Raw genomic sequence first — 24,442 nt, forward strand, 5'->3', positions numbered from 1 at the left:
CAGCAGAGCCGCTGGCAAATGTGGAGTGAGCTGGCATTTGCCCCAAAATTAGGGATAAAAATATTAACAAAAAAGTATTGAAAAGAGGGACAAAGTACTGTTGTTTAGACTGATTTGCCTCATGATTTGTCAACTCGTGCACAATAAATCAGGACTTCTGTCTGATCAACTGTAGCCAACTGATAACAACCACAGCAGCTGGTAGCCTAGAGAAGCCTATTTAATTTTTACATTTTTTTATTTCACCTTTATTTAACCAGGTAGGCTAGTTGAGAACAAGCTCTCATTTACAACTGCGACCTGGCCAAGATAAAGCATAGCAGTGTGAACAGACAACACAGAGTTACACATGGAGTAAACAATTAACAAGTCAATAACACAGTAGAAAAGAAAAAAGAGAGTCTATATACATTGTGTGCAAAAGGCATGAGGAGGTAGGCGAATAATGACAATTTAGCAGATTAACACTGGAGTGATAAATGATCAGATGGTCATGTACAGGTAGAGATACTGGTGTGCAAAAGAGCAGAAAAGTAAATAAATATAAACAGTATGGGGATGAGGTAGGTAAATTGGGTGGGCTATATACCGAGGGACTATGTACAGCTGCAGTGATCGGTTAGCTGCTCAGATAGCAGATGTTTAAAGTTGGTGAGGGAGATAAAAGTCTCCAACTTTCGGCAAATTTTTGCAATTCGTTTCCGTCACAGGCAGCAGAGTACTGGAACGAAAGGCGGCCGAATGAGGTGTTGGCTTTAGGGATGATCAGTGAGATACACCTGCTGGAGCGCGTGCTATGACTGGGTGTTGCCATCGTGACCAGTGAACTGAGATAAGGCGGAGCTTTACCGAGCATGGAGCTTTACCTAGCATGTACTTGTAGATGACCTGGAGCCAGTGGGTCTGGCGACGAATATGTAGCGAGGGCCAGCCGACTAGAGCATACAAGTCGCAGTGGTGGGTGGTATAAGGTGCTTTAGTGACAAAACGGATGGCACTGTGATAAACTGCATCCAGTTTGCTGAGTAGAGTATTGGAAGCTATTTTGTAGATGACATCGCCGAAGTCGATGATCGGTAGGATAGTCAGTTTTACTAGGGTAAGTTTGGCGGCGTGAGTGAAGGAGGCTTTGAGCTCTGATCCCCTCTGGCCAGGGGAAAGGAAGTGGTAACTTCATGTATTTATAGCCTAAAATAGGCCTATTTATTTATGTTAAGAGAAAAAAGTTTACATTCAAACTTTGGGTGGTCCCTTATCAATTAATCAATCAACACAGTGATGACATACAATGTGAGTATTTTTAAAATTACAGATGCAAAGACCTACATGATGCAACCCTGCATAAAGCCAGCTCTGCCCTGTTAGTTCTATTGTCCAATCCCAGTTGTTGTCTAGTTTTCTTTTAACCATGATGCGAACAACTCTGGTCCCATCATAGCCCATATAAAACTATTTTACACCTGATGTATTACTATGTCATACCCTACAACTAGGGTCCCGAGTTTTACCTGGTTAGGTTAGTCTACCAGAACTGGAAAAACTCTGCCCCCCCCCCCCCCTCAGCCTTTTCTCAGCACTCCCTGTTTCAATCCGTTTTCTTTTGTTTGGTGTGTAATGAACACGACCCAGGGCTGAGCTCATTGCTGATCAAACACCTTCAAGGCTGGAGGCAGACAGGTGTGAATCTAGGGGACCCATCCTCTAGTAAAGGGAACCACAGTTTGTGTAACGACATGGACTGAGTGTTAAGTGAATTAATTAAAACATTTAGCAGCTCAGCTATGTTTACAAAACAAAGTTTGAGGAACTTTTAATCAAATGGCTACACAGACGATTTGCATTGCTCCCCCCCTCTTCCACGCTGTTGCTACTCTCTGTTATTATCTATGCATATGTAACCTCTCCTCGCCCCTACCTGGCCTCGAACCAGGAACCCTACCGGGGCCCTTGCAGAGCAAGGGGAACAACTACTTCAAGGTCTCAGAGCGAGTGACATCACCGATTGAAATGCTATTAGCGCGCACCACCGCTAACGAGCTAGCCATTTCACATCGGTTACACATAAGTCACTTTAATAACTCTACCGACATGTGCATATTACCTCAATTATCTCAACTAACTGGTGCGCCCGCACATTAACTCTGTACCGGTACCCCTGTATATAGCCTCCACATTGACTCTGTACCGGTATCCCCTGTATATAGCCTCCACATTGACTCTGTACCGGTACCCCCTGTATATAGCCTCCACATTGACTCTGTACTGGTATCCCCTGTATATAGCCTCCACATTGACTCTGTACTGGTACCCCCTGTATATAGCCTCCACATTGACTCTGTACTGGTACCCCCTGTATATAGCCTCCACATTGACTCTGTACTGGTATCCCCTGTATATAGCCTCCACATTGACTCTGTACCGGTACCCCCTGTATATAGCCTCCACATTGACTCTGTACTGGTATCCCATGTATATAGCCTCCACATTGACTCTGTACCGGTACCCCCTGTATATAGCCTCCACATTGACTCTGTACCGGTACCCCCTTGTATATTGCCTCACTATTGTTATTTTACTGTTGCTCTTTAATTACTTGTTCCTTTTATTTCTTACTTTTTGGGCGGATTTTATTAACTGCATTGTTGGTTAGGGGCTTGTAAGTAAGCATTTCACTGTAAGGTCCACACCTGTTTTATTTGGCACATGTGAGAAATACAATTTGACTTGGATTGGATTCTTCACAACGTAGCTATATACTTATTTAATAGGCCACTTTCCATAAACAGCAGGAAAATTACAAGTGATGTGTCTGGTGTGATATCTATGGTAATCACGGCAGCTTGTTGGTCAAGACCAGGTTAGGCCAGTGTGTGTTCCTGTGTGTGGGTGGAGGTCGATGAACAAGACATACCAATAGCTTTGGATGAGTCAGCTGAAAAGCTGCTGTTCCGAACTACAGCAACTTCCAGCACCCTATCTCTCCACTAGAGGGCACTGTTTCCCTACAAACAGAACATCTCTCATCACTCACTTCATATTGCTTCATCTATGATAGGAGGGAAGGATACTCTTCATGTTGTAGCTAATAGCTACAACAATAATAAACATACTAGCTATGAATTAAAAACTTCATAAACAAATTCAGTATGAGTGTGTGGGTCCACTATGAGGCTTGAGATATCATTTAATTCCTGTGAACTTTTCAAGTTTACTGCATTTTTACAACAGTCCCATAACAATGCAGTAAATAGAGCAGCCAGTTTTATAGGATTTTAACATATTGTGCCATGTACAGTATCTAGCCTATGCATGGTCCATATGATCAGGTATGCTATTAGAAATAAACAATCAACTTTAGCCCAACTGATGCAGCAAATAAACAGACTGAAGCATGGGATTGGCTACCTGCATTAGCATGGGGTTGGCTACCTGCATTCACCCCCTTTATATAACTAGGCAAGTCAGTTATGAACAAATTCTTATTCACAATAACAGACTACCCCAGACGATGCTGCCCTATGCCCTATGGGACTCAATATGGGACTCCCAATGCTGCCCTATGCCCTATGGGACTCCATATGGGACTCCCAATGCTGCCCTATGGGACTCCCAATGCTGCCCTATGGGACTCCCAATGCTGCCCTATGGGACTCCCAATGCTGCCCTATGGGACTCCCAATGCTGCCCTATGGGACTCCATATGGGACTCCCAATGCTGCCCTATGCCCTATGGGACTCCCAATGCTGCCCTATGCCCTATGGGACTCCCAATGCTGGCCTATGGGACTCCCAATGCTGCCCTATGCCCTATGGGACTCCCAATGCTGCCCTATGCCCTATGGGACTCCCAATGCTGCCCTATGGGACTCCCAATGCTGCCCTATGGGACTCCATATGGGACTCCCAATGCTGCCCTATGGGACTCCATATGGGACTCCCAATGCTGCCCTATGGGACTCCATATGGGACTCCCAATGCTGCCCTATGGGACTCCATATGGTACTCCCAATGCTGCACTATGGGACTCCCAATGCTTCCCTATGGGACTCCATATGGGACTCCCAATGCTGCCCTATGGGACTCCATATGGGACTCCCAATGCTGCCCTATGGGACTCTCAATGCTGCCCTATGGGACCCCCAATGCCGCCCTATGGGACTCCATATGGGACTCCCAATGCTGCCCTATGGGACTCCCAATGCTGCCCTATGGGACTCCCAATGCTGCCCTATGGGACTCCCAATGCTGCCCTATGCCCTATGGGACTCCATATGGGACTCCCAATGCTGCCCTATGGGACTCCATATGGGACTCCCAATGCTGCCCTATGCCCTATGGGACTCCATAAGGGACTCCCAATGCTGCCCTATGGGACTCCCAATGCTGCCCTATGGGACTCCATATGGGACTCCCAATGCTGCCCTATGCCCTATGGGACTCCATATGGGACTCCCAATGCTGCCCTATGGGACTCCATATGGGACTCCCAATGCTGCCCTATGCCCTATGGGACTCCATATGGGACTCCCAATGCTGCCCTATGCCCTATGGGACTCCATATGGGACTCCCAATGCTGCCCTATGCCCTATGGGACTCCATATGGGACTCCCAATGCTGCCCTATGCCCTATGGGACTCCATATGGGACTCCCAATGCTGCCCTATGCCCTATGGGACTCCATATGGGACTCCCAATGCTGCCCTATGCCCTATGGGACTCCATATGGGACTCCCAATGCTGCCCTATGGGACTCCATATGGGACTCCCAATGCTGCCCTATGCCCTATGGGACTCCATATGGGACTCCCAATGCTGCCCTATGCCCTATGGGACTCCATATGGGACTCCCAATGCTGCCCTATGGGACTCCATATGGGACTCCCAATGCTTCCCTATGGGACTCCATATGGGACTCCCAATGCTGCCCTATGGGACTCCATATGGGACTCCCAATGCTTCCCTATGGGACTCCATATGGGACTCCCAATGCTGCCCTATGGGACTCCCAATGCTGCCCTATGGGACTCCATATGGGACTCCCAATGCTGCCCTATGGGACTCCCAATGCTGCCCTATGGGACTCCATATGGGACTCCCAATGCTGCCCTATGGGACTCCCAATGCTGCCCTATGGGGACTCCATATGGGACTCCCAATGCTGCCCTATGGGACTCCATATGGGACTCCCAATGCTTCCCTATGGGACTCCATATGGGACTCCCAATGCTGCCCTATGGGACTCCCAATGCTGCCCTATGGGACTCCATATGGGACTCCCAATGCTGCCCTATGGGACTCCCAATGCTGCCCTATGGGACTCCCAATGCTGCCCTATGGGACTCCATAAGGGACTCCCAATGCTGCCCTATGGGACTCCCAATGCTGCCCTATGGGACTCCCAATGCTGCCCTATGGGACTCCCAATGCTGCCCTATGGGACTCCCAATGCTGCCCTATGGGACTCCATATGGGACTCCCAATGCTGCCCTATGGGACTCCCAATGCTGCCCTATGGGACTCCCAATGCTGCCCTATGGGACTCCATAAGGGACTCCCAATCACGGCCGGTTGTGATACAGCCTTATATCAGTGTATTGTTTCAAAATGTTGCAATGTTCAGTTGTCCAGTTATGTACCAGAGAATGTCTTTGGATTGTAAAATTGAAGCTTAGAGACAAAAACAATGATGTTGGGCCCTTCCACTGTTTTTACACTGCGATATTGACTCATCATATATGGTTAAAACAGAATATACTCCAAAGCGGGGGAAATAATACCATTTCTACAACTCATATCCATAGTACTGGAGAATAAAACTTATGTTATGTGTTTGCAGTGTCTTGTTGCAATTATTTTAAAGAAAATGGGCCCTTTAAGTGCATCCAGAACACTCCTATTTCTGGTAAACGCTATAACCCAAGGGTGTCAAAATCCGGCCCATGGGTGTTTTTTTTGGGGGGGGGGGCGAAGGAACATGCTGTAACATACTTATTATAGGCTTACTGTAAAATTACTAAGACCAAATCGAAACTTTGTAAATTATAATTGACTTACATTCATACAGTTTATTGACTGTGACAAGCTTGCTAATAATAATCACCAAAATGAAGGCTAGACAGTCGGGGAACATCGAAAATTCAAAAAAAAACGATGGATAGAGGACAATTTCTTTGCACTTTTTGATGGTGTGGAAATATAACCAGTTTTCAGTGCGGCCCTCCGGACCTCGTTGAAGACCGAATGCGGCCCCCGGAGCAAAATGATCTTGACACCTCTGCTATAACCCGTTATACCAACTAACCTATAATATTAGCTATTATTATATATATATTTTTACCCCCATGAGTTGTAGCCTATGATTGCTAACCCGTATATTGGTTAATGAAAAATACACAGTCAGTCAGCGAGCGACCCAGCGATTCTGCTGTGTACGGGAGTGTTTAGATCTCCATGCGGATGTGACATTTCAGAGAAGAGCGCGACCGCCATTTTGAGTTTTTACCTCAAACTCAACATCACAAACCAAGGAAGCGGGTGAGAGGCTCTGGTTGTGACCGGGCACATTTATTCATCGAACAGACGTTTTGAAATGCGACAAGGTGCTGAATTTTGTTGCTAATATTAATACGGTGATTTAATGTGTGGCTAAGTCGATATCGGGCTGTGGCATCGCTATCACCCTAAACTTCTAAATTACTGCGATTCCAAATTAGAAGCAGGTTTGAATGGATAGCTTTTTTCTCTGCTCTCCCCCAGACGAGGGACAATCGGAGGAGCACACGGACTGGGAATATCGAAGGGAAAGTTGTATTTCAATGTGCATTGATAGTTTATGAACATTTGTTTTCCCTGATTGACTAATTTCGTTAGTTGGCTGCCTTGTGCCAGTTGGCTTTAAAACAGGGCAACAGTATTTGTTTCTCAGGCTGCAGGTCGTGAGTTGTCTTTCTCACTTCGCCAATTGCCCCATATTACCCGGGGTAAAAGTCGGATTTATTTAATTCAACGGGTCTCCCTTTTTTGGAGCCGTAGTCATTACCACCGTCAGCGACTTGCACCCATCAAGGCGCCGAGATTGGGCGAATAGCAAGCAAATACGTCCGCGTTTCTCTGCCTGCTCCCCCACCGACCTCCTCCCCTCAATCCCCGGCGCTGACGGGAGAAAAGGCCGAGGTTGTTTTAGAACAGGCCCAGCCGACCAGGTTTGACCTGTCTATTCCACCTCCGCACCCTCAAACACCTCACCAACAACCCAGTAACCGGCTCCCGCGGAACCAGCAACAGACAAGTTCGAGGGGAACAAAGACAACAGGCATCATCTCTTCACAACAGTTGCCAACATGAACCACCACCACACTCAACAACAGCAGCAGCAGAAAGCCGGCGAGCAACAACTTAGCGAGCCCGAGGATATGGAGATGGAAGGTACGAAAAAGCCACGGGAAGGGGACAATAAACTAAAACAACAATTACATTAAAATAGTTGGAAGTGCATAGCTAGCGTGAACTGATGTATCGTCACTGTAAACATCAAGGCCTGCCACAATGGTCACAACTCATTTTGCTGATGATGCGTCCATTGCTGCAGCAGCATCTGACCTCGTTTAGTCAGTAGCCAACGTTAGCTTAGCTTTAACTTAAGTGTTGTTGACATGTCAAATACACGCGTCGTTGGATGTAACTAGTTAGTTAACGTTGGACGACCCGGTAACTAGCCGAGACTCGCTAACTTACATCACACATATGCAACTGGCAGGTTAGCACATTCACGGACTGATTTCTTGCACTCTCACGGTCTTGACGCTAGCTAGCGAGTCCAAGTCGACGTGATTAAACGTGGCGCAGTCAACTTGGTAGCTAACGATGGTCAAAACATCCGTTTTGGTTTAACGTAAGACAACATGAGTGAAACATTACATAAACCACATGTTTTTACAGTATATTTACAACCGTCGTATATCTGTCACCTAACAAGCTTAACTTACATGGATTTATATTTGGATCAGTTGGCTAGTTAGCAATAGCATGTACAATTCATTCATCGCGGTTAGCTAGCCAACCTGCTAGTTGCCAAAATAAACCCGAGTCAATAGCTCTCACTCGCGCTACAAAATCGATCGTTTGTGCCCCGGTCACAGGGGTTAACGGTAACACACTTTAGTCTGGATGTTACACCCCCGTTCATGTTTTGTAAACAGTAGCCCACTTAGCTAAAGTTAGCTTGTTTCACATGACTCTTTGAGCCTACGCATGCCGTTTTAACAATGGCTATTAATGACCCAGCAGGTATTAGGTAAATGTTGCTATTTACTTACACATTTGACAGACCAATTGGTCCGTTAGTTAAGGTATTTTTTTTACAAGGATCTCATGGCTACGGTGCGTTTACTATTTGTTTGCCTAACGAGCCAACCCGACTGTGTAATGTATTTGTAATTAGCTAACTAACGTCAGCTAGCCGCTAATCAGCGAACGGTAGTCAGGTAACTGTAGCCAGGCTACAGTAGCCAGGTAACAAGGTACGATCACTCAGTTTAGTTGTAAACAATATATGTATAATTTAATAATTTGTATTTGTAATATAATTGTTTTGCTGATTTGTTAACTGAAAATGGTTGGCCTTAGCCAGCGCTTAGTGACCGTTATAGGAGGCCTCTCCGCGGACCGGGGGGGTGTGTGGCGATTCCAAGATGGTGGATACTTAGCTAGCATTTTAAAGCGATCCATTTGAACCAAGGCCCTTCGCTGTTTGTTTACGTTTTTATAAAGGGAATGGTTTGCATCATCGTCATTGAGACTCGCATGTCATTTATGTGATTTTCAAATGAGCCAGCTATACATGAAATAATAATGTAGCTAGCTAGATGGCTAACTAATTTAGCAGTGTTGATATCTATCTAACTATTTCATTAGCGAGCCAAGAGGTACTAGCTAGCTTACAATTCAAGTTAATCAACACAGATGCGTCAATTTGGTTTTGCCGTACATCAACGATAGGCTAAACTAGCTTTGCGAACGAACGTTACTGAAATAAGCACCTGTGCCCAAAAGATGCCCGGAAATATGTAATGGTGCACAGCTAGATAGATGGCGTTTAGCCAAGTTGAGGATTTAGCCAACATAAGAACTCGAGGTGGGTGGCAGGGTTTATGTTTCTGCGGCAAGGCCTGCATGTGGAGGTTGCATCGACACAGACAGCGCGCGGGGATTTGCTGCTTCATTGTATGGAAGACAACGCGCGTGGCTCGCCATTTTTAATGATCCCCATTAGGTTGGGACAGTCCACAACATTTCTGACAGTTTAGCAAAAATGTTCGTCAATAGCATGCACTTTAGCATTATGATCATTTGTGATGCATAGGATGGAGATTACATATCATTCATCATTACCACAGGTGCATCAGTCCAACTGATGTATTTACACAACCAATGTTTGGATGAGCAGATGCAGGTCTAGTTGAGGTGTATGGACAAGAGGCCTTCCACTGTAATAGGCATACACTACAACCAGTTGGTTTACATTGGCACCTTGCCATTCTTATAACCATTTTCATTTTAACATCTTACTAAATGTACCTAACTTAGCACCAGTGGTTATTCCTGGCCTGGCCCCTTTCCCATCCCAGCTGCTGAATACCATGCACTACTCTTACTAAATGTACCTTACTTAGCACCAGTGGTAAGCACTCTTACTGAGATGCAGGACAAACTGACCCCAGAGCAGCACTCTTACTGAGATGCAGGACAAACTGACCCCAGAGCAGCACTCTTACTGAGATGCAGGACAAACTGATTCTAGAGCATCACTCCTACTGAGATGCAGGACAAACTGATTCTAGAGCAGCACTCCCACTGAGATGAAGGACAAACTGATCTGAGATCAGCACTCCTACTGAGATGCAGGACAAACTGATCTGAGATCAGCACTCCTACTGAGATGCAGGACAAACTGATCTGAGATCAGCACTCCTACTGAGCTGCAGGACAAACTGATTCTAGAGCATCACTCCTACTGAGATGCAGGACAAACTGATCTGAGATCAGCACTCTTACTGAGATGCAGGACAAACTGACCCCAGAGCAGCACTCCTACTGAGATGCAGGACAAACTGACCCCAGAGCAGCACTCCTACTGAGATGCAGGACAAACTGACCCCAGAGCAGCACTCCTACTGAGATGAAGGACAAACTGATCTGAGATCAGCACTCCTACTGAGATTTTTATTTTATTTTACCTTTATTTTAGGCAAGTCAGTTAAGAACAAATTCTTATTTTCAATGACTGCCTAGGTCATTGTTCAGGGACAGAACGACAGATTTGTACCTTGTCAGCTCGGAGGTTTGATCTTGCAACCTTCCGGTTACTAGTCCAACACTCTAACCACTAGGCTACAATGCAGTACAAACTGATCTGGGGACAAAACATGTAGTTTTTACAGCTGTTTCTTTTGTTCCATGTACAGCACCAGTCAAAAGTTCGGACACACCTACTCATTCAAGGGTTTTTCTTTATTTGACTATTTTCTATATTGTAGGAGAATAGTGAAGACATCAAAACGATGAAATAACATATGGAATCATGTAATTACCAAAAAAAGTGTTAAAATGTATTTTGTTTATGTTTGAGATTCTTCAAAGTCGCCCTCCTTTGGGTTGATGAGTCCATATTTTGATGTACTTGAATTATACATTGTATTTTCAGTCATAACTGTAATAGGTGAGTTTTTAAACCCCGCCCCCTCAACTAATATTTAAACCTCGCCCCAACTACTATTTAAACCCCGCCCCCAACTAATATTTAAACCCTGTCCCCAACTACTATTTAAACCCCGCCCCCAACTACTATTTAAACCCCGCCCCCAACTACTATTTAAACCCCCCCCCAACTACTATTTAAACCCCGCCCCCCAACTACTATTTAAACCCCGCCCCAACTACTATTTAAACCCCGCCCCCAACTACTATTTAAACCCCGCCCCAACTACTATTTAAACCCCGCCCCAACTACTATTTAAACCCCGCCCCAACTACTATTTAAACCCCGCCCCAACTACTATTTAAACCCCGCCCCAACTACTATTTAAACCCCGCCCCAACTACTATTTAAACCCCGCCCCAACTACTATTTAAACCCCGCCCCAACTACTATTTAAACCCCGCCCCCCCCCAACTACTATTTAAACCCCGCCCCAACTACTATTTAAACCCCGCCCCCCAACTACTATTTAAACCCCGCCCCCCCCCCCCAACTATTATTTAAACCCCGCCCCCAACTACTCTCAGTCCATCCCATCCAGGGCCTAAGATGAACACCTGCCAAAAGCGAGTAGATTTTGACATTAGTGGGTAAGAGGTCTATTTCCCCCCCAGCATCCAGCGTTAGCATTCCACCCGCATTTGTGAGTAAAAAAAAAATAGTGACGTTTTATCACATTTATAGCTAAATAAATGCTGCAGTAGCTGTTTTCAATGGGTTTTTTTTTGTTTTTGTTTTTTTGTTTTTTTTAGCAATTAAATTAATCACGTATTTTATTTTTTAAATATACCTGCTACAGTGGCTGTTTTCAACGTATTTCTGCTGGGTTTTAAAAAAAAGAAGCAATTAAATTAATCACAGATTTTTTAAAAATCTACCTGCTACAGTGGCTGGTGGTCCAAAACACATTTAATGCCCGATCCCACCTATCTCTGTCAACAGCCCTCTTGTGGTCTCCAGGTGCCGTGTATTTTTCAACTGCTGTGATGTTTCATATACATTCTGAACCTGAGGTTAATGATCAATATTTTTACAAAAAAATATGTGGTTGCTTTATGGTTTTCCGACTCTCCCAACAGCTATTTATCGGGTTAATTTTAGATTAATGTTGATATTTTTCAGCCTTAAACCTGTGGCCACAAACAAGCTACATGGAGGCAATACCAAAATAAGTGATCTAATGCTTCATAGCAAAATCTATTGTCCCATTCCCTGCATAGTGCTACCTTTGGGTCTACCCTATTGGCCCATTCCCTGCATAGTGCTACCTTTGGGTCTACCCTATTGGCCCGTTCCCTGCATAGTGCTACCTTTGGGTCTAGCCTATTGGCCCATTCCCTGCATAGTGCTGCCTTTGTGTCTACCCCATGTGACCTGGTCTACCCTATTGTCCCATTCCCTGCATAGTGCTACCTTTGGGTCTACCCTATTGTCCCATTCCCTGCATAGTGCTGCCTTTGGGTCTAGCCTATTGGCCCATTCCCTGCATAGTGCTGCCTTTGGGTCTAGCCTATTGGCCCATTCCCTGCATAGTGCTGCCTTTGGGTCTACCCTATTGGCCCATTCCCTGCATAGTGCTGCCTTTGGGTCTACCCTATTGTCCCATTCCCTGCATAGTGCTGCCTTTGGGTCTAGCCTATTGTCCCATTCCCTGCATAGTGCTGCCTTTGGGTCTACCCCATTGGCCCATTCCCTGCATAGTGCTGCCTTTGGGTCTACCCTATTGTCCCATTCCCTGCATAGTGCTGCCTTTGGATCTACCCTATTGTCCCATTCCCTGCATAGTGCTGCCTTTGGGTCTAGCCTATTGTCCCATTCCCTGCATAGTGCTGCCTTTGGGTCTATCCTATTGTCCCATTCCCTGCATAGTGCTGCCTTTGGGTCTACCCTATTGTCCCATTCCCTGTATAGTGCTGCCTTTGGGTCTAGCCTATTGTCCCATTCCCTGCATAGTGCTGCCTTTGGGTCTACCCTATTGGCCCATTCCCTGCATAGTGCTGCCTTTGGGTCTACCCTATTGGCCCATTCCCTGTATAGTGCTGCCTTTGGGTCTACCCTATTGACCTGGTCAAACCTATTGCTCCTTCTACTTGGTGCTGCGCCACGGCAGAATCATTACCGCCACACAACAACGACAGCAAATATCGAACATTAACAAATATTCCTGCTGAGGCGCATGTTGTGGCTGCGGTATCATTCCACATGTACTTTTCCTCTGCAAACAAAACAAATAAATAATAAGAATCTAACAACCCCATAGTAGGATATTTGTATCTATTTACCTTGTGGGCTTGTTGTTCTCTGCTAGATAAATATTCCTCTCGTGGCTCATCCCTGTTCTCAGTGCCACAGGGAGGGAAACATGCAGTATGACAAGAAGTGAAGAATCGTTGTCCATTTAAATCTCAGAAACAGACGTTTTTAAAAGGCTTTTGTTCAAAAAAAAAGAGAAATCCCAGCTTTCCAGTCCTACTTTATTTATTTCTCATCTCCTAAATATGCGCGAACGTTGCCATTTTAAACCCAGGATGTTTAGCAGAAGCATGTTAACACTGACATGTGCCTCGGGGAGAGAGGAGTGGAATGTAACGTCTGCCAATTGTAGGGTGACTTGGGGTACAACGTCTCTCTCCTTCCAATTTCATTTATTTTGGAATGACATAAAAAATTGTGACTCAGATGATATTTTTTTTGTTGAGAAAGAGTAGTGGAAACCAGGGGAAGTGTTTGGGGGGGGGGGGGGGGTGGTGGTGACGAAGTGGTTTCTGTGAGAAGTACAGGCAGGGGGCTTGTTACCCCGTGTGGCGATTTACCCCAAGTTACCCTAACAAGTAGGCCTTCATTATATTTAGTGTTTATGCAAGTTTTTTTTTTTGTGACATAAAATGAATCAATATGATAATAACTAGTTAAAAGATTACATATGAGATCTGGTAATGATAAGCTCATGAGTGGCACAGTGGTCTAAGGCACTGCATCTCAGTGCTAGAGGCTATATCACTACAGTACCTGGTTCAGTGGTCAAAGACACTGCATCTCAGTGCTAGAGGCTATATCACTACAGTACCTGGTTCAGTGGTCTAAAGCACCTCATCTCAGTGCTAGAGGCTATATCACTACAGTACCTGGTTCAGTGGTCTAAGGCACTGCATCTCAGTGCTAGAGGCTATATCACTACAGTACCTGGTTCAGTGGTCTAAGACACTGCATCTCAGTGCTAGAGGCTATATCACTACAGTACCTGGTTCAGTGGTCTAAGACACTGCATCTCAGTGCTAGAGGCTATATCACTACAGTACCTGGTTCAGTGGTCTAAGGCACTGCATCTCAGTGCTAGAGGCTATATCACTACAGTACCTGGTTCAGTGGTCTATGACACTGCCTCTCAATGCTAGAGGCTATACCACTACAGTACCTGGTTCAGTGGTCTATGACACTGCCTCTCAGTGCTAGAGGCTATATCACTACAGTACCTGGTTCAGTGGTCTATGGCACTGCATCTCAGTGCTAGAGGCTATATCACTACAGTACCTGGTTCAGTGGTCAAAGACACTGCATCTCAGTGCAAGAGGCTATATCACTACAGTACCTGGTTCAGTGGTCTAAAGCACCTCATCTCAGTGCTAGAGGCTATATCACTACAGTACCTGGTTCAGTGGTCTAAAGCACCTCATCTCAGTGCTAGAGGCTATATCACTACAGTACCTGGTTCAGTGGTCTATGACACTGCATCTCAGTGCTAGAGGCTATATCACTACAGTACCTGGTTCAGTGGTCTAAGGCACTGCATCTCAGTGCAAGAGGCTATATCACTACAGTACCTGGTTCAGTGGTCTAAGGCACTGCATCTCAGTGCTAGAGGCTATACCACTACATTACCTGGTTCAGTGGTCTAAGGCACTGCATCTCAGTGCTAGAGGCTATATCACTACAGTACCTGGTTCAGTGGTCTAAGGCACCTCATCTCAGTGCTAGAGGCTATATCACTACAGTACCTGGTTCAGTGGTCTAAGGCACTGCATCTCAGTGCTAGAGGCTATATCACTACAGTACCTGGTTCAGTGGTCGAAGACACCATCTCAGTGCAAGAGGCTATATCACTACAGTACCTGGTTCAGTGGTCAAAGGCACTGCATCTCAGTGCAAGAGGCGTCACTCCAGTACCTGGTTCGAATCCAGGCTGTATCACAACTGGCCGTGATTGGGGATTCCCATAGTGCGGCGCACCATAGGGCAGCATCGTCCGCGGTCGGCCGCCATTGTGAATAAGAATTTGTTCATAATTGACTTGCCTAGTTAAATAAAGGTAAAATAAAAATTAAAAAATTTAGCCTATGCATGGTCCATATTATCAGGTATGCTATTAGAAATAATCTACTGATGCAGCAAAGTGCAAACAAATAGACTGAAGCATGGGGTTGGCGACCTGCATTAGCATGGGGTTGGCGACCTGCGTTAGCATGGGGTTGGCGACCTGCGTTAGCATGGGGTTGGCGACCTGCGTTAGCTTGGGGTTGGCGACCTGCGCTTTGGGGTTGGCGACCTGCGTTAGCTTGGGGTTGGCGACCTGCGTTAGCATGGGGTTGGCGACCTGCGTTAGCATGGGGTTGGCGACCTGCGTTAGCATGGGGTTGGCGACCTGCGTTAGCATGGGGTTGGCGACCTGCGTTAGCTTGGGGTTGGCGACCTGCGTTAGCATGGGGTTGGCGACCTGCGTTAGCATGGGGTTGGCGACCTGCGTTAGCATGGGGTTGGCGACCTGCGTTAGCTTGGGGTTGGCGACCTGCGTTAGCATGGGGTTGGCGACCTGCGTTAGCATGGGGTTGGCGACCTGCGTTAGCATGGGGTTGGCGACCTGCGTTAGCATGGGGTTGGCGACCTGCGTTAGCATGGGGTTGGCGACCTGCGTTAGCATGGGGTTGGCGACCTGCGTTAGCATGGGGTTGGCGACCTGCTTTAGCATGGGGTTGGCGACCTGCGTTAGCATGGGGTTGGCGACCTGCGTTAGCATGGGGTTGGCGACCTGCGTTAGCATGGGGTTGGCGACCTGCGTTAGCATGGGGTTGGCGACCTGCGTTAGCATGGGGTTGGCGACCTGCGTTAGCATGGGGTTGGCGACCTGCGTTAGCATGGGGTTGGCGACCTGCGTTAGCATGGGGTTGGCGACCTGCGTTAGCATGGGGTTGGCGACCTGCGTTAGCATGGGGTTGGCGACCTGCGTTAGCATGGGGTTGGCGACCTGCGTTAGCATGGGGTTGGCGACCTGCGTTAGCATGGGGTTGGCGACCTGCGTTAGCTTGGGGTTGGCGACCTGCGTTAGCTTGGGGTTGGCGACCTGCGTTAGCTTGGGGTTGGCGACCTCGTTAGCTTGGGGTTGGCGACCTGCGTTAGCTTGGGGTTGGCGACCTGCGTTAGCATGGGGTTGGCGACCTGCGTTAGCATGGGGTTGGCGACCTGCGTTAGCATGGGGTTGGCGACCTGCGTTAGCATGGGGTTGGCGACCTACGTTAGCATGGGGTTGGCGACCTGCGTTAGCATGGGGTTGGCGACCTGCGTTAGCATGGGGTTGGCGACCTGCGTTAGCATGGGGTTGGCGACCTGCGTTAGCATGGGGTTGGCGACCTGCGTTAGCATGGGGTTGGCGACCTGCGTTAGCATGGGGTTGGCGACCTGCGTTAGCATGGGGTTGGCGACCTGCGTTAGCATGGGGTTGGCGACCTGCGTTAGCATGGGGTTGGCGACCTGCGTTAGCATGGGGTTGGCGACCTGCGTTAGCATGGGGTTGGCGACCTGCGTTAGCATGGGGTTGGCGACCTGCGTTAGCATGGGGTTGGCGACCTGCGTTAGCATGGGGTTGGCGACCTGCGTTAGCATGGGGTTGGCGACCTGCGTTAGCATGGGGTTGGCGACCTGCGTTAGCATGGGGTTGGCGACCTGCGTTAGCATGGGGTTGGCGACCTGCGTTAGCATGGGGTTGGCGACCTGCGTTAGCATGGGGTTGGCGACCTGCGTTAGCATGGGGTTGGCGACCTGCGTTAGCATGGGGTTGGCGACCTGCGTTAGCATGGGGTTGGCGACCTGCGTTAGCATGGGGTTGGCGACCTGCGTTAGCATGGGGTTGGCGACCTGCGTTAGCATGGGGTTGGCGACCTGCGTTAGGCATGGGGTTGGCGACCTGCGTTAGCATGGGGTTGGCGACCTGCGTTAGCATGGGGTTGGCGACCTGCGTTAGCATGGGGTTGGCGACCTGCGTTAGCATGGGGTTGGCGACCTGCGTTATGGGGTTGGCGACCTGCGTTAGCATGGGGTTGGCGACCTGCGTTAGCATGGGGTTGGCGACCTGCGTTAGCATGGGGTTGGCGACCTGCGTTAGCATGGGGTTGGCGACCTGCGTTAGCTTGGGGTTGGCGACCTCGTTAGCTTGGGGTTGGCGACCTGCGTTAGCTTGGGGTTGGCGACCTGCGTTAGCTTGGGGTTGGCGACCTGCGTTAGCTTGGGGTTGGCGACCTGCGTTAGCTTGGGGTTGGCGACCTGCGTTAGCTTGGGGTTGGCGACCTGCGTTAGCTTGGGGTTGGCGACCTGCGTTAGCTTGGGGTTGGCGACCTGCGTTAGCTTGGGGTTGGCGACCTGCGTTAGCTTGGGGTTGGCGACCTGCGTTAGCTTGGGGTTGGCGACCTGCGTTAGCTTGGGGTTGGCGACCTGCGTTAGCTTGGGGTTGGCGACCTGCGTTAGCTTGGGGTTGGCGACCTGCGTTAGCTTGGGGTTGGCGACCTGCGTTAGCTTGGGGTTGGCGACCTGCGTTAGCTTGGGGTTGGCGACCTGCGTTAGCTTGGGGTTGGCGACCTGCATTTACCCCCTTTATCTAACTTGGCAAGTCAATGGGTTAACTGCCTTGTTCAGGGGCTTTTACCTTGTCAGCTCGGGGATTTGATCTTGCAACCTTCTGGTTACTAGTCGAATGCTCTAACCACTAGGCTAAGGCACTGCAGGTAAGTTTTTGGAGGGCATTCCATTTTCAGATTGTGTCGGCATACTCACTTTCATCCATTTGAGTAGAATGCCCTCCAAAAACTTACCCAATAACACATTGGTAAAATTATTTGTTCAAATGATTAACATATTGTGCCATGTTTGGTATAAGACAAGGGGGGGGGGGCTGATATATATATATATATATATTTTTTATTTTAGTTGTTGGACGGAAAATACTGTAATTACACCAGGAAATCAGCTCCATGTAAATAACTGTTTAAGGAATCTGTTCCCAGGTATTCCCACGCATAATAGAGAGATGTGATCGTTTACAAGGTTTAAAATGGTTATGTTTTGGTCAAACAATATATCTGTTTGCAAATTGACTGCAAGAAGCACAATCTCCAAATTATTTGTAAGTTTATTTTAATTTTATTTAAACTTCTATTTAACTAGGCAAGTCCAGTTAAGAACAAATTCTTAATTTCCAGTGACTGCCTCCCCCGGCCAAACCCTCCCGTAACCCGGACGACGCTGGGCAAATGGTGCACCACCCTATGGGACTTCCCATCACGGCCGGTTGTGATCCAGCTCAGCATTGAACCAGGGTCTGTAGTGACGCCTCTAGCACTGAGATGCAGTGCTTTAGACCGCTGTGCCACCTGGGAGCCCCCTCGGGAGCCCTGCCCCCTGAACAGCCACCCGGGAGCCCGGCCCCCTGAACAGCCCTCTCGGGAGCCCGGCCCCCTGAACAGCCCCCTCGGGAGCCCTGCCCCCTGAACAGCCACCCGGGAGCCCGGCCCCCTGAACAGCCACCCGGGAGCCCGGCCCCCTGAACAGCCACCCGGGAGCCCGGCCCCCTGAACAGCCACCCGGGAGCCCGGCCCCCTGAACAGCCCTCTCGGGAGCCCGGCCCCCTGAACAGCCCTCTCGGGAGCCCGGCCCCCTGAACAGCCACCCGGGAGCCCGGCCCCCTGAACAGCCACCCGGGAGCCCGGCCCCCTGAACAGCCACCCGGGAGCCCGGCCCCCTGAACAGCCACCCGGGAGCCCGGCCCCCTGAACAGCCACCCGGGGGAAAAAGCAATGGGCTTGCGGCTGAATCTAGTTGAGGATCCCTGGAATAGGGAGTCGTCAGGGACGCAGGCTGAGTGACACATGTCGTCAGCTGCCTGTAATCCACTTGGAAAAATGAGGCCAGTCTCGTGAGCGTGGCTCTCTGGGGCTCCATATACACACACACACACACACACACACAGTACATGCAACCAGTCTCTCTCACACGGACACAGAAGAGATGACACTCATACTGCTAGGGTAGGTAAGGACACACTAATATATATCTATATATATATATAATATGAGATGCTTTTCTGTCATTCAAACTGACTGTAGAACTGCTGACAAAGACGAGGTATACTATTCTGACTCTCACACTCCTACTCTGACTCTCAAATGGTACCCTATTCTCTACACCTTCCCTAGGGGCCCTGGTCTAAAATAGTGCACTATATAGGGAATAGTGTACCATTGGTCTCTGGTCTAAAGTAGTGTACTATGTAGGGAATAGTGTGCCATTGGGCTCTGGAAAAGTGTACCATTGGGCTCTGGAAAAGTGTACCATTGGGCTCTGGATAATGTAGTGTACTATATAGGGAATAGTGTACCATTTAGGCTCTGGTCTAAAGTAGTGCACTATGTAGGGAATAGTGTGCCATTGTGCTCTGGTCTAAAGTAGTGTACTATATAGGGAATAGTGTGCCATTGGGCTCTGGTCTAAAGTAGTGCACTATGTAGGGAATAGTGTGCCATTGGGCTCTGGTCTAAAGTAGTGCACTATATAGGGAATAGTGTGCCATTGGGCTCTGGTCTAAAGTAGTGCACTATATAGGGAATAGTGTGCCATTGGGCTCTGGTCTAAAGTAGTGCACTATATAGGGAATAGTGTGCCATTGTGCTCTGGTCTAAAGTAGTGCACTATGTAGGGAATAGTGTGCCATTGTGCTCTGGTCTAAAGTAGTGCACTATGTAGGGAATAGTGTGCCATTGTGCTCTGGTCTAAAGTAGTGTACTATATAGGGAATAGTGTGCCATTGGGATCTGGTCTAAAGTAGTGCACTATATAGGGAATAGTGTGCCATTGTGCTCTGGTCTAAAGTAGTGCACTATATAGGGAATAGTGTGCCATTGTGCTCTGGTCTAAAGTAGTGCACTATATAGGGAATAGTGTGCCATTGTGCTCTGGTCTAAAGTAGTGCCCTATATAGGGAATAGTGTGCCATTGTGTTCTGGTCTAAAGTAGTGCACAATATAGGGAATAAGGTGCTGTTTGAGATAGACTTCCCGTGTTGTTCTTCAGTAGACCTCTTAGTTGTGATTGATGAGACTCGTCCCGGGCTCTTTGTCTGGATAATTACCTGCCTGAGTTCCTCCTGTCCCCTTCCTAGAGCAGCGACACAGGCTTGTGTGTGTCAGAGGAGCTCACAGCTTAATCCTTCATTGTTACTAATTACCAGACTGCTGTAGTCGACACACAGACACACACGCTGCTGCTGCTGCTGCTGCGACACTGCCTCGGCACTACAGTGTTCTTCCTGGTGGTTAAAGATGACGAGACGGTGTCCTCATCCTAAATTGGGCCCTGGTTAAAAGTAGTGCACTATATAGGGGATAGGGCCCATAGTGCACTACTTTAGACCAGAGTTCTATGTAGGGAATAGGGTTCATAGTGCACTCCTTTAGACCAGAGTTCTATGTAGGGAATAGGGCCCATAGTGCACTCCTTTAGACCAGAGTTCTATGTAGGGAATAGGGCCCATAGTGCACTACTTTAGACCAGAGTTCTATGTAGGGAATAGGGCCCATAGTGCACTCCTTTAGACCAGAGTTCTATGTAGGGAATAGGGCCCATAGTGCACTACTTTAGACCAGAGTTCTATGTAGGGAATAGGGCCCATAGTGGACTACTTTAGACCAAAGCCCAATGTTGGGAATAGGGCCCATAGTGCACTCCTTTAGACCAAAGCTATATGTAGGGAATAGGGCCTATAGTGCACTACTTTAGACCAGAGTTCTATGAAGGGAATAGGGTTCATAGTGCACTACTTTAGACCAGAGTTCTATGAAGGGAATAGGGTTCATAGTGCACTACTTTAGACCAGAGTTCTATGTAGGGAATAGGGTTCATAGTGCACTACTTTAGACCAGAGTTCTATGAAGGGAATAGGGTCCATTGTGCACTACTTTAGACCAGAGTTCTATGTAGGGAATAGTGCCCATAGTGCACTACTTTAGACCAGAGTTCTATGAAGGGAATAGGGTCCATTGTGCACTACTTTAGACCAGAGTTCTATGTAGGGAATAGGGCCCATAGTGCACTACTTTAGACCAGAGTTCTATGTAGGGAATAGGGCCCATAGTGCACTACTTTAGACCAGAGTTCTATGTAGGGAATAGGGCCCATAGTGCACTACTTTAGACCAGAGTTCTATGTAGGGAATAGGGCCCATAGTGCATCATAACTATAACTCAGATCAGTGTTTTAAACTGACCCAGTCAACATAACTATAACTCAGATCAGTGTTTTAAACTGACCCAGTCAACATAACTATAATTCAGATCAGTGTTTTAAACTGACCCAGTCAACATAACTATAACTCAGATCAGTGTTTTAAACTGACCCAGTCAACATAACTATAACTCAGATCAGTGTTTTAAACTGACCCAGTCATCATAACTATAACTCAGATCAGTGTTTTAAACTGACCCAGTCAACATAACTATAACTCAGAAGACTCTGATGTTTCAGAAACCAAAGTGTTTGTCTGCACCTTTTCTTGTTCTGGACGTTTTGTGTTGTGTCTCTGTTGGGCATCATGCTGAAATAACGTGCTGGTAGATGTCGAGCCTCCTATTTGAAGGGGATCGTTCCAAGCCAGGGGACTGTGTGTATCTTCCCTTCATATCATGATCATACCAGGGAGAAACAACATATTTGTGTTAGGGTTGGGACGATGCCTCTATCGCAATATTTTTTCCTTGGCAGAAAATGAAAACACAAACCAGACTGAATGTGTTTGTTACGTACAGCAGGTTTTTTTTAAAGGACAATGTGATGTAGCTTGGAAAACACGTGACTCTGAATGACAACACAGTGTGATGTAGCTTGGAAAACACGTGACTCTGAATGACAACACAATGTGATGTAGCTTGGAAAACACGTGACTCTGAATGACAACACAATGTGATGTAGCTTGGAAAACACGTGACTCTGAATGACAACACAGTGTGATGTAGCTTGGAAAACACGTGACTCTGAATGACAACACAATGTGATGTAGCTTGGAAAACACGTGACTCTGAATGACAACACAATGTGATGTAGCTTGGAAAACACGTGACTCTGAATGACAACACAGTGTGATGTAGCTTGGAAAACACGTGACTCTGAATGACAACACAATGTGATGTAGCTTGGAAAACACGTGACTCTGAATGACAACACAATGTGATGTAGCTTGGAAAACACGTGACTCGGAATGACAACACAATGTGATGTAGCTTGGAAAACACGTGACTCTGAATGACAACACAATGTGATGGTAAGTTTCCTACATCGGGGCTGTTTTCCTAAAGAAGTTAAATCCACCTGGCGTTTTGATTCCTTGACCGTGACACTAATAAGAAATCACCATGCTGTTGTCTTCCTGCCTTGATATCTCTGTTTATCTGACGTCTTCTTCTCTCTGTGTGTGTGTGTGTGTGTGTGTGTGTGTGTGTGCGCGTGCAGCTGGGGACACAGACGATCCCCCGAGAATCCCAGCCAACCCGGTGATTAACGGGAACGTTGCCATGGCAGACGGACACAACACAGAGGAGGACATGGAGGATGGTGAGGACTCCTCACCTGCACACACACACACACACACACACACACACACCCCCTGATGGACCCACCCTGCCCCTCCTCTCCCGTGTATGTAGATACCAGCTGGCGTTCGGAGGCGACGTGTCGTTTTGTGGTGGAGAGGTTCAGCCGGCTGAGTGAGTCTGTTCTCAGCCCGTCCTGCTTCGTCAGGAACCTGCCCTGGAAGATCATGGTGATGCCTCGCTTCTACCCAGACCGGCCGCACCAGAAGAGTGTTGGCTTCTTCCTGCAGTGCAACGCAGACTCCGACTCCACGTAAGTCACGTGATGCGCGCACACACACAAACACACACACACAGCATGCAGGCAGAGACCTTGATCCATACACACACTCAGGGGACCAACGCCTTAATCATTAGGCCCTAAGTGCACGGGAACGCACACAGCATGCAGGTAGAGACCTTGATCTACACACACACACACACACACACACACACACACACACACACACACACACACACACACACACACACACACACACACACAGCATGCAGGCAGAGACCCTGATAGACACACACACACACTTCCTCATCAGACTTTTTATTTTGACTTTTTAAGTGGAAACACTGCCTTAGCTCATGTGTGTGGTGTAACATTTAAATGTGTCCCCCTGGTGTAACGTGTAAATTCCCTGCTAGGTCCTGACCACCATACAGTAGTTTCCTGGTGTAACGCGTAAATGTGTCCCCCTGCTAGGTCCTGGTCGTGCCATGCTGAAGTAGTTTCCTGGTGTAACATGTTAATGTGTCCCCCTGCTAGGTCCTGGTCGTGCCATGCTGAAGTAGTTTCCTGGTGTAACGTGTAAATGTGTCCCCCGGCTAGGTCCTGGTCGTGCCATGCTCAGGCCATGCTGAAGTAGTTTCCTGGTGTAACGTGTAAATGTGTCCCCCTGCTAGGTCCTGGTCGTGCCATGCTCAGGCCATGCTGAAGTAGTTTCCTGGTGTAACGTGTAAATGTGTCCCCCTGCTAGGTCCTGGTCGTGCCATGCTGAAGTAGTTTCCTGGTGTAACGTGTAAATGTGTCCCCCTGCTAGGTCCTGGTCGTGCCATACTCAGGCCATGCTGAAGGAGTTTCCTGGTGTAACGTGTAAATGTGTCCCCCTGCCAGGTCCTGGTCGTGCCATGCTCAGGCCATGCTGAAGTAGCTTCCTGGTGTAACGTGTAAATGTGTCCCCCTGCCAGGTCCTGGTCGTGCCATGCTCAGGCCACGCTGAAGTAGTTTCCTGGTGTAACGTGTAAATGTGTCCCCCTGCCAGGTCCTGGTCGTGCCATGCTCAGGCCATGCTGAAGTAGTTTCCTGGTGTAACGTGTAAATGTGTCCCCCTGCCAGGTCCTGGTCGTGCCATGCTCAGGCCATGCTGAAGTAGTTTCCTGGTGTAACGTGTAAATGTGTCCCCCTGCCAGGTCCTGGTCGTGCCATGCTCAGGCCATGCTGAAGCAGTTTCCTGGTGTAACGTGTAAATGTGTCCCCCTGCCAGGTCCTGGTCGTGCCATGCTCTGGCCATGCTGAAGGAGTTTCCTGGTGTAACGTGTAAATGTGTCCCCCTGCCAGGTCCTGGTCGTGCCATGCTCAGGCCATGCTGAAGCAGTTTCCTGGTGTAACGTGTAAATGTGTCCCCCTGCCAGGTCCTGGTCGTGCCATGCTCAGGCCATGCTGAAGCAGTTTCCTGGTGTAACGTGTAAATGTGTCCCCCTGCCAGGTCCTGGTCGTGCCATGCTCAGGCCATGCTGAAGTAGTTTCCTGGTGTAACGTGTAAATGTGTCCCCCTGCCAGGTCCTGGTCGTGCC

At 48.0% G+C, this 24,442-nt stretch overlaps 1 protein-coding gene across 2 annotated transcripts in view; it reads left to right on the plus strand.

The window, feature by feature from the left end:
- Positions 1 to 7,038: 7,038 nt before the first annotated feature.
- Positions 7,039 to 24,442, plus strand: part of LOC135536968 (ubiquitin carboxyl-terminal hydrolase 7) — an 87,128-nt gene continuing 69,724 nt past the window's right edge. Inside the window, exons 1-3 of one of the 2 annotated variants that reach the window (XM_064963186.1) lie at positions 7,039 to 7,426; positions 22,518 to 22,619; positions 22,712 to 22,910. In XM_064963186.1, coding sequence (XP_064819258.1) covers positions 7,342 to 7,426; positions 22,518 to 22,619; positions 22,712 to 22,910 — 386 coding nt within the window. In that variant the 5' untranslated portion in view covers positions 7,039 to 7,341. The remainder of the gene's footprint in view (positions 7,427 to 22,517; positions 22,620 to 22,711; positions 22,911 to 24,442) is intronic. The other variant, XM_064963185.1, reaches the window with a different exon arrangement.

The sequence above is a fragment of the Oncorhynchus masou genome, unplaced genomic scaffold (assembly GCF_036934945.1).
Source record: "Oncorhynchus masou masou isolate Uvic2021 unplaced genomic scaffold, UVic_Omas_1.1 unplaced_scaffold_690, whole genome shotgun sequence".
Taxonomy (NCBI): Eukaryota; Metazoa; Chordata; class Actinopteri; order Salmoniformes; family Salmonidae; genus Oncorhynchus; species Oncorhynchus masou.